This window comes from Priapulus caudatus, unplaced genomic scaffold (genome assembly GCF_000485595.1).
Source record: "Priapulus caudatus unplaced genomic scaffold, Priapulus_caudatus-5.0.1 Scaffold153, whole genome shotgun sequence".
Taxonomy (NCBI): Eukaryota; Metazoa; Priapulida; class Priapulimorpha; order Priapulimorphida; family Priapulidae; genus Priapulus; species Priapulus caudatus.
Genome location: NW_014577214.1, coordinates 134589 through 145889, shown reverse-complemented (window position 1 = coordinate 145889; position 11301 = coordinate 134589). Strand labels below are relative to the sequence as shown.

The 11301-nt window shown below is 44.7% G+C and overlaps 2 protein-coding genes across 2 annotated transcripts in view; one reads left to right on the top strand and one right to left on the bottom strand.

Annotated features, from left to right (window-relative positions):
• Window positions 1-416, bottom strand: part of LOC106806319 (prolactin regulatory element-binding protein-like) — an 11380-nt gene extending 10964 nt beyond the window's left edge. The window contains exon 1 of the mRNA XM_014808213.1: window positions 282-416. Coding sequence (XP_014663699.1) covers window positions 282-413 — 132 coding nt within the window. The 5' untranslated portion in view covers window positions 414-416. The remainder of the gene's footprint in view (window positions 1-281) is intronic.
• Window positions 417-515: 99 nt separating this feature from the next.
• LOC106806306 (CAD protein-like) overlaps window positions 516-11301 on the top strand; it is a 46631-nt gene continuing 35845 nt past the window's right edge. The window contains exons 1-3 of the mRNA XM_014808192.1: window positions 516-642; window positions 1997-2116; window positions 11153-11301. Coding sequence (XP_014663678.1) covers window positions 2032-2116; window positions 11153-11301 — 234 coding nt within the window. The 5' untranslated portion in view covers window positions 516-642; window positions 1997-2031. The remainder of the gene's footprint in view (window positions 643-1996; window positions 2117-11152) is intronic.

Below are 11301 nucleotides of genomic sequence, written 5' to 3'. Positions count from 1 at the left end.
AACCCTAACCCTAACCCTAACCCTATCCCTATGGACCCTAGCCTAATTCTAAAATAAAATAAAATTAGCCAAAAATAATAATAAATGAAATAGTGACAAAATTAGCCAATCAGAGAAGAGAGCCGGTTGTTTAGTTTTCAGGATACCAAAACCGGATCCGGTTGTTTAGACACTTCGATTATTCAATCATGAATCAAGCCTCAGCCTGGGCTGGTTTGATAACCGGCTACTGATTGCATATACTGTTGATAGCCTAGTATTGCCAGCGATAGACATATTACCACAGTGTTCGAAACGCCTGTTTTTGCACATCCACCACCTCCAGCTATTAGAAAATAATTACATCCTAAAGAACGGACAACATATAAAGGAAAGTCTGTTTTCGCTAGAGTAATCCCTCTTCTGGGTGCCATGATGATGATGGCGCTTCGATCGCTACGCTGACGTCACGATCAATGTGATTCGGCGCACGACCACGTTTCTTACATTTTGTCCAGTAAATGGCGGTAATGACTTAGTCTGGTTCACGCCATACTTCTCTTGTGCTTTCGTAACGGAATGCAGCAGAACGGAAGTGGGCAGGGATCCGACTATCATCAGTAAACGCGCGTAAAACCGGCTTTCGCGCGAGAATAACACGTCGTAAGTATATGAACTGTTTTGTAAGTCGCATTATTGAATATTGTATTAAAAGATAAGATAAGATAAGATAAGAATTTATTTTATTACTTTCAATATCAGCAAATACAAGGATTTTTTTAACAAAATGTAAATAACGTGCAGTGAAGGGATGGCGAAAAGACCATACGCCGGTCATCTAGTCAGCTAAACCGACCAGGCTCTCCGACTGTTACACGGCGGAGGAGCCTGACACCCTTCCATACGAAATGCCTGGTAGCTTGAAAACAAACTCCGAATTTCGTAAAATTTCGTAAAATTTCGTAAATAAAACAATGTATTACCACATTTGACCTCACCTGTTACATGTTGCAACTATCGCTACACTTCTTAATTACTATTTACCTCGAAATATACGTTAAAATAAGAGAATTTCGAAACAGCTATACTATTTGAACGTTGCAAAACGCCATTCTGGATGTTCTTATGTCTCTTTCTATTTATACTAGATCACGGGGATACATGTACTTGGCGATAACTGCTCGTTTCTAGTTGTATATATGGAAGGGTTGGGGAAGTATATATATCAATGACTTATTCTGTACCAGTGGCTTGAATCGGTATAGCATTCTGCCAGTGTCTGATGCATCCCATTGTCTCTGCCATTTAGACGACAGTACCGATGTCTTGGTTGCACTCCTGATGTCACTCTGGGAAATTATTCCTGTTTCCTCCATGCTTGCTGCTTTAGAGCTTGCTTCCTTCGCTAATCTGTCTGCCTTTTCATTTCCCTCTATATCGGCATGACCGAGAGACAGGTTTGGAGAGTTCCACCGATACCCCACTATCTGGTAGCAAAATGCAGCTCCCCGCACCACAGGGGCCTTCATGGGTTCGGCTGACAACTGCCATCCGTAAAAGCTATGGCAGTTCGTGGTTGGCATTTCCTCAGCATGTCACCAACTCCTTAGCATATCCAACTGTTGTTGATTTGTTCTGGACTTGGATGATCCGAGTGAATTCCAGCAGTCCAGTGCTTCTCTGGCTGGTTGGAGAGAGGTTGTATAGGAGAAGCCTTGTTCTACATTGTGTATGTCGATGTTCGTTTCTTTCTTCATATCTTCCAATTGTAGCTGGCACTTCCCATATGGGGAGATGTACTTTTCGGGGGACACCGGTTCCTGCCATTCCCGCCAACTTTGTTTGAGCAGGTTGTTGTTCTCCTTGGACTCTGCTTTCCCTATTTCTCGATTGGCCTCGTGAAAATCGGATTGTTTTACTGATATAATATGACGGAATGTTACCTGTGTGCTAAAATCAACTGTAATTCGTAGTTATGTGTAATGTACTGATATTTTTATGAAATGTGCATTTTCAGAGCATTGCAACAAAACGCAGAAGTATACTTTCGAGATGAAGGGCAAGCTTGTTCTTCAGGATGGTTCCTGCTTTGAGGGAACATTGTTTGGGGCTGAAAAAAGCATAGCTGGTGAAGTTGGTAAGTTAATGGTGAAGTTGATCAATTATCGTATCCCCCGCGACGAAGTCGGCGGGGATACTATGGTTTCATGTCTGTTCAGCCGCCGCTGCCGCTGCCGCTCGGCGCCGCCGCAGACACTTTCCCTTCCGCTCTATAACTCGACCCCTAATTGACCTAGTGTGACCAAACATGGTCTACTTACACATCTAGGGGAGAAGGTGCGCAGCGTACCAAAAAACCAGGTTCACTAACAAAACTTTATTTTTTACCCTTTACCTTTTGATTCAATATTTACCCCCCCCCCCTTCGGCTCTATAACTCGGCCCCTAAATTGGACCGTTAGCGCTACAAAAACTTTTGCTTATACCTTAACCAACATTTTTGGGAGAAATGTGTGTTCGCGTTACCAAAAACCAGGTTTCACTGCGACCTTTTTTAATGTTGAAACCCCTTGAATCATATTTTCCCTTTCCTTCTCTATAAACTCGGCCCTTTTAATTGACCATTTAGCGGGCGCTTTACCAAACTTGGTATTACTTACCACATCTTGGGGGAGAAGGTGTTGTTTGCAGCGTATTTTCAAAACCAGGTTCAACTACCCAAACCTTTTACTTGACCTTTTACCTTTTTGACCTTTGACGGGTTCAACACTTAACCAACGTCCGACGGACCATTAGTTGCGGTAAATTGCTTGGGTCCGGTCGCATTACAAAGCGGGGAAAGTGCTTAAGTAAAGCCCGACTGGTTCGAGGGGTTAAGGAATTGGTCATAATATAGATTGCCACTATGAAAGGTTCACCTCTGGGCTAGGAACTGGTTCAGCGGGTCCGCCACTGTTGTCGCAGAGGCGTTTGTAAAACATTGTCTAGCAAAGGAGGCGTCGAGGGCCCAGTACCAGGTCTACCTTTCGGGCAAAAAAACAATAACGGTGGGGCTTGCTGGCAGCCGGGCAAGTAAGATTGATTGATTAAAAACCGCCGCGCTTAATGGTTTGCCCGTGGCAGGGCTCGAATTAAACCGGACACCAAGCCAACCGACCGGGCATTTGCCGTCGGTGCCCCTATTCCAATCGCGTGAACTGGGCCTCTTGGAAAATTCCCAACCCCCGGGAAACCGGACGGGGCAGGTTCCACCTTTGGCCTTTGAACCCCCTTTTGTGTTAACTTTGCCGTTTCGGTTTTGGCCCCTTTAATATAACTGGGCCTAGTTTCGTTTTTAGGTAGAGTTTCCAACAATAAAAACACGTGCGGGCGTGGCGTGCTGTTAAGTTGCATGGATTTGAGTTTTAAAAACGATTTAGGTCGCAGGAGGAATAATAAACATAATTATTCGGCTCCTGATAAGCGGTGTCAATATTTAGTGGAACCAAATCCCTTAACTCTAAATCTTTAACCCACCAACCGTTTCAGGTTGCTTTGCCCACCATGGGTTCTATATTAGGATTAGTTGCAGACTGGTATAACCAGTTTTTAAAAAACCAAGGTCAATTAAAAACAGGGCAATGAAATCTTAAAGCAGGTCTGTTCTCTTATCCACTCAAGAAAAACCCTAGAAAACATTGCAAAAAACATTACAATGGGCGGACGAAGAAAAAGTGTGATATATTGTTCTATGAAGAAAGGGGGGCCGTAGGTTTCTTTGCTTTGGACAATAATTCGGAGGAAGGATCAACGGCTGAAGATTACACGGAGTTTATAATCGAAAGGTCTGCAGGGCGATATTTCTGCTCCATAGGGATCTGGGACTTTTTCCTCGTGGATCACGGCTCCGTGCACACATTTGATTGGCAAGGGAACCCCCATCGCGCTCGGAAATGGACAGGCCGGAAGTAAAATGAACAGAGTACCTGTATTCGCATAGGACTCTGGGGACCCTCGGTATTTATTTTCAAAATTATTGAGGGAAACTTTTTAAAAAAAAAAAAAAAAAAAAAAAAAACTTTTAGGGAAAAAAAATCTCTGGGAATCATGGCTCAAAAGGTCTTTACCCACGTTTATGTTGGCGTTTGAAACTTGTTATGGAGGGGATCCGTCAAAACCCAAGGCCCTTACGCTGGGAGGAAAATGGCTGAGGGGTTCGGAGACCTGATGACCCAGGGATGAGAATGTTGATGGATTAAGGTAGAATGGAAGGCTCTCCTTTTAACTGTTACTTTATTGCAGGGGAACATTTGTACCGATACGTTTGAAACGTTTTGACATTGATTGGGCGGGCAGGAGGCAGAGATGATGTGTACAAGGCAGGGCCGTTTAAACGCGGCTGAACAAGTACCCATGAAGCCGCGTAAAAAACCACTTGACAAACATGAACAGGGAGTTTCGGAAGATTGAACAGTTTGCCAGGGGAAGACAAATCGACGCGGTTCCACAACGGAAGGCTAACTTACAGAAGGGGGCAAAACTTTCTTTGTGACTTCCATTGAAGCCAAGGGATTAAAGGAGGGTTCCGACTTCCCAGACTTGTCCTGTTGGTACCACGTCGGCGGTTTCACGTTCAAGATAAGGGCAGAACAAAATCTTTTCGCGTGACAAACTTGGCCGCTCCGGCTTGTTTGTTAAGAAGGAAGGCCAGGGGCCCATGAACTTTGCCAATGCCAGAGTCCGGATTAATTTCTCGTGCGTAAGGATAGTTCATTCGTTACGTAAAAGCCAACACAAGTCCAGCCACCACTCAGAAAATTCAGCGGCAACGGAGAACTCCGCTGCAAAACTTCCCGCCAAGGAAGACCCAACAAGTCGGCGAGGGGACAATGGCTGGGTCCCTTGCGGGAGGCGGGGTAATAATCCCCATTCCATCAACATGGCTCCCGCTCGCGGAATAAAGACCTGTTCCAGTTTGTGTAAAGTCGGGGGGACATTTTTGCGAAGTTGTGCCCATTCCAAGGAACAATTTCAAAAATTTCAAAGCCCATCCACCCAAGGCCCCCAAAGTTTTAGGGGGTTTCGGGAAGAATTTTCCCCACAAAGAAGTGTTCGCCACATACAAGAACATAAAAGCTTTCAGATGACGAAATCTAACTCGCTAAAAGAAAATGATGGACGTCCGCGCGCACCACCGAGATTTCACCCCTTGGGTGATATTAGGGTCAGAAGAATCCAAGCCCATGGTGATAGATTTCAGGAATGTCCCCAGGGAAATATCATTAGTGAAAAAAAAACTTTGTTTTCAGGGTTTTTGACAAATGGCATGGTCTTGAAGCCTAGTGATTGTTTCAAAAAACTGTACCCCATATATGAGTTCCCAAATAGGAACCTTGCCATTTTACAGAAAAGGGGAAGTTCCAAAGCGAATGTTCGTGTGGGGAACCGAAACAGCCATAGCGGAACCAATCTACGTGGTTCGATGGCGATCAAACAGGCATTGCTGCAGTCGGGCGGACTGCCGAGGCACCTTTTTTGGGGGCATTTCTCCACTGAACTCCGGTTGGACAGGTGACCATTTTTCAGCCTCCAGACGACCTTTCAAAGTTCAAACTCAAGGTCGCTCTCGTATAATATGGATGGAACTGTTTCAGTGGGTGGGAAAATGCCTGAAAAAACTATTCAGGTTAGGTTACATGTGAGATAGTAACGGCTATTGGCCCTGTTGCACAGGCCTTCCATAGGAGGTTACCATGACTCTCTGGAGGAAGGAAGATAGCTTCAGGAAAGTTGGAACGGGTGGAAGGTAGTGATATTCATTGAAGCACAATATTCCTTGGTCCAAACCCCCACTCTGGGTATTCTCCTGTTGTGTGTGTTTTCCCCAAGGCTAACTCTGGGATATCAGGGTTGTTGTGTGGATATGAGGTGGTGTGAAACAAAGCCATTCACGTGAACGCCATAATCCAACCTCCCCAACGGATCACAGAAATCATCGCTGACCGTAAACGGTTCCAGGATATTTTCTCGGAAAAAGCTCGACCTTAAAATCAGGGTACCATCAGGGCTGGGAAAACTTCCACCCCGATTTTTTCCACCGCCAGTTCTGGACAACTTCAGCACTTTTCACGTTTGGTCCTCCCGGCAGGTATTAAACGTTTTAACTGCGGGTATTTAGGCTTGCGCCCAGTTGAAGGATTTTCCAAGAACGGGCAATATCTCAGGTACTGGAAGCATTTCCCGGCTTGTGCTAAATGAATCCAGCGAGGACTCATGCGCGGGGGGTGTTCGCGAAGACTTTGAAGAAAAAAGGCCCCCAATATGATTTTCTCAAAAGGCTGTTAACTGGGATAGGGACTGAAAATTCGGAAAACAATCTCACATTTAAATTAGGGAATAAGGTGTTCAGGTGGGGGAAAAAACCGAGATGGAATTTCTTCGGTTTTCAATATTCGGCGCCCATTCCGGTATGACGGGCGGGCCAGATTCCCCAAAGAAGGTACAAGGCAATTCATCGAGTCCAGCGCAGCCGAAGTCAGGCTGAGAGGGGTTCGCTTTTCGTTCATGGGTATTTGAATTACGTTACGTGTCGCGGATTTTCCATTCTAATCTGCGACAGTCCGCCGCCGCCGCTTCCGCATTGTTGACTACGGTAAGATCAAGGCCCTGGATATGGGGTAAAAAGCTGACAATTGTCGGTTTCGATAAACTGAAGACTTAATCATTGAGGACAGGAGGTAATGGGGGCCTTATTTTGATTTTCCAGCCGAAGGGGAACAACTCATTGGTGGGGGATGGGCCAAGTTTTCCCGGTTTGGGGGAATTAGGGGTGCTATTCTCACTTCAGAGATAATCGTGTGAATCTTCGTATGGCTAAAAGCCGAGCTATTTGGTTCACCGGTGGAAAAGGGTCGGGGGGCTTACTCACAAGATGAACGTGAGGGCGTGGGTTTGGCTAATTTTTCTTACTGGGGCATGCAACCAACTTCAGGGATTATCTATATTGGTTTATGCATGTTTGAAGTGAGTCAGTGGATCAACAAGGCAACCTCCGTTACCAATCTTTTCATGAAAAGAAGGAACTCGAAAACCTCCCGCCCCGTTAATTAAGGGAACGTTTGGCCTCATTGGAAGTTACGGGGATTTACAACAAATTCCACTGTGGAACCTATTCTTCCAGGGAAAGTTCCAATTCCGGCGGATTTACATGGTTCCCGCCAACCCACCAAAATAACCATCCCAGGACCCGTGGGACATCGACCGAATTTCTGAGGGCCTCCATGTGGGGAACTTTGTGCTCGGTAATTTCAACTTCCTCGAGCTATTAATCGGCGACAAGGAATTGGTGGAGTCCACGGCAAGCTGATCGCTTATTGAGTGGTGTGATCAAGAAGCCTCTCGGGATATGCGTCGGTTGGTTTCGGAACATTTGTGAAGGAACGGCGATTTAAAAAGTTTGCCAAGGCCCACTATTTCAACAAATTCAGGACTTGAATTTATCGGTGGTTCGGAAGCTGGAATAACTGCTACGGTGGCAACAAGAAAATCGTTGTTCCAGAGTCGCTTACACAATTTGAAATTTGTTAAACTCGCCACAATTCGGGGTCATCAAGGAATGGCCAGAAAAACTAAAGCAAACTTCCTTCGTTATTGGAAGGACCTTGGTTCTTCAGGAATTCGACAAACCTGGTGGGACGTGAGTTTGAAGAACTGTTTGGCTTTATGGCCAAGCTAATACCCACCAAGCAAGCATCGGCGGAACCTCTAAACTGATGGAACCACCCAAAAAACCTCCAAAACTCAACAAGTGGGGAGCGGGACTCAGTATTGGGGGAACTTTTTGGTGCGGGGACCGTTTACCTACCGGTTGAGTATCTCATGGGTGGGTATCCGATGGACCATCGAAGATATCCCGAAGGTCGAACGTACTACATTAGTAACATCTTGCTTTTCATTGCTCTGTAATTCCTCGATTGACAGGATATTTGCAAGCCCATTTGGTTGTTCCAAGGTTGAAATTTCGGCCACGGGGATAATGGGGACCCTGCCGTTTCAAACGGCAGGCGGAACTTCCCGGGAGAATAACGCCGAATCTCAAGGGATTTCCCACACAACCAGGGAAGGTAACTCCCCACTACCATCCAGGAGGGCTAAATTGGTGAAGGCCGGGAACCGGCTCAATGAAGAACCCGGCTCATGAAGGCCATTAGGAGTTTGGGGGGCAATAGCTGGGAAAATCTGAGCTTCTACAGATTTTTTTCTTCAGCGCGGTTTATCGAGCCCAACACCCACTCATCTTACCGAGAAATATTTTCCTCCGGTCCCATGGGGCTCTGAACCAATAGGGGAAATGACGTTTTGGATTTTTCCATCTGTTGTCCAACCTGTCAACGATCGACGAAATGGACCCGCCATTTATGGTCATTTCAGAAGGGATAGTCATGTCGAAAGGGACAACCCTTCCAGCGAAGAACTACGCGGAAAAACGGAAGAGAAACGACCCCACACAGCGGAGTTCCTAAAAACATGGTGCCTGTGGCATTTCTGTACTGGTTTAGGGGAAACCAGGTCGGAGCGGGGGAAAAATGGGATTTTCAAACGTCTTCCACCCTTGAGCCTCTTCTACGATCACGAAAGGAGAAAAAAAAGGGGAGTATTTTGGTTAACTGGCTTCGGACTGTGATGTTAAGCCATAACGCGAAAAACTCCTTCGCAATTCAAGAGACTGCCCAGTTACTTTCAAACAGGACTCCCTTGATTCTCGGGGAAATGGACCCAGTTACGGCCGGAAGAACGGGCTTCCGGATGTTGACCCCCCAGGTTATTACGGGATGAATCACCCTAAACCGATAAATTGTGGTTGAAATAGTTGGGTCCAGACTCCCGCGGCCCCGCACAATCACCGGGCACGGAGAAACTTAACCCATCCAGGTTTCAAGGGAAAACTATCAGTTTATTTGGAATAAGGGCCAGGGATTATTCTGTTGTTGGGAAAACCCATTATTTTTTCCATTCTTTTCAAATTTGTTGCAGAAATTTACAGTTCTTTTATGTTAGCGTTTGGAATATACATGGATTTCCAACCAGTGTAAAATTCTCAGTATTGTAAGGGTTGGCATGAGAAAGGAGAAACATTCATGGCTTGATAGATTAATATATCCTGGGATTTGCAAAAGGTAATGCATTAATTATTTCAAAGGTTGGTTATATTTCTGTTAACCATTTTTTCCACGGAAGGTTTCTATTGATAAGAATTTTGTTTTATTTTCTATATATATATTAGCTGGTTGTAATTTTCAAATAGGCCCACTCCGGTCGGAGTTTTACTTTAAGGGGTCGAATATTATTCATTTCACTTAACAAAATCTTTGGACAAATTTTTTTATTGTGTAAAAACTTACAGTAAAAAGTTTCATTTCCAAAAACAGGATGGGTATTGGTTAAATATAGATGGAAAAACCATCCCTAACTCTAAAATACCACAACCCGTCAGGTTGCTGCCACCATGCGGTCATATTAAGGGAATTAGTTTGCAGACTGTATAAAACCAGTGTTAAAAACCAGTCAATAAAAAACAGGCGCATTTGATTCTTTTAAAAGCAGTCCGTGTTCTCTATCCCACTCAAGAAAACCCCTAGAAAAAAAAAAACAATTGCAAAGCCACTTTCACAGGCGGGGCATGTAAAATGTTCTTGTTAACTGTACTTTCCATTACGCAGAGGGGGTACAGCGTTCGACTGTTACAGTGTAAAGCTTAACATGGGGGCCATATTGTTTTTGTACATTAAAAGAGCAAGGACGATGTTGTGTACTACATGTGTTCTATGAGTTTTCCTTTATTTTACAAAAGTTGAGCCTTTGTGCCCCCTTTCTCAAATTTTTGGAGGAGTTGGCCATTGTGCCTTTTAAAATGCCTCTGTGCCCTTCGCTTTTAAGAGGAAAAATTCAAGGCGATTTCTCCCACATTTGCCCTAAAAAAATTCCTTTGCTCTTTCTCTTCGCTTAATTCGAGCCCTTGTGCCCGTGGTAGAATACGAAATTGCTGGGCCAACGTGAACTCGGCACAGCCGCGATTTAAAGGCGAACAGAATTCTAATGAATTCATACACGATGGGACACCACGCATCTATCTAAATAAAATGTTTTTTCATACAAAAATGGGGAGGTCTGGTCTGGCTAGTGAACAGTTAGGTCCCAGGCTAGTGGTTTTCCTCAAGTTATATTAGCCCGGATTTGGTCTAGTTGAACATAAAAAGTAATTGGTTTGAACGCCCTTCCTTGAACATAATTCTTCTTGCTCTATAACTCGGCCCCTAATTGACCTAGCGCGAGCAAACTTCGTATACAAGTTTTACACATCTTGGGGAGAATGTGTGTCGCGTACTAAAACCACGTCACTGCGGCTTTTATTGGACCTTGACCTTGATCATATTTCCCTTCCGCTCTATAACTCGGGGCCCCTAATTGACCTAGCGTGACCAAACTTGGTATACTTACACATCTTGGGGAGAAGGTGTGTCGTGTACAGAAACCAGGTCACTGCAACCTTTATTTGACATTGACCTTGACCTTGACCTTGACCTTCATCATATTTTCCTTCCGCTCTATAACTCGGCCTCTAATTGACCTAGCGCGAGCAAACTTCGTATACTTACACATCTTGGGGAGAAGGTGTGTCATGTACCAAAACCTCTAAGGCAACCAATTTAACATACTTGCACATCTCAGGCAGATGAGTTGTGTAACAAACCTTTGTCTTTGTGACCTATTTAACTTCTACGTTCTTACAGAGATATTTCATTCATACTAGATCACGGGGGATACATGTAGTTGGCGACAACTGCCCTTTCTAATTATAAGTGCTAGAATCTAACCTAAAATTAAAATGTCTTTCCACTCAGAAAGCTTTCACGTGTGCAGTTTTCCTGTGATGAGTTTCTATATCAAAATCTGACTACATGCATGATGCAATACCATCCTAGTTTCTCAGACAATTCAAGTCATACATAGATACACTTGATGCTGTTCTCGTCCTTGGTTTTCCAAACATTTATACATGGTTGCATGTAATACGCTGTTCTCATTTAGAGTTTTCCTGACACTAATGCATACGGTTGCACGTAGTATAGTGTTACCATCTGCAGTTTTCCCAACAGCAGCGCACAGTCACACCTAACGTTGCCATTGTCCGCAGTCTTCCAGACTGGGATGGTCGGCTACACGGAGTCCCTCACAGACCCATCCTACTGCTCCCAGATACTCATTTTCACCTACCCTCTGATCGGCAACTACGGCGTGCCGCCGCACGAGAACGACGAGCACGGATTGGACCGCTGGTTCGAG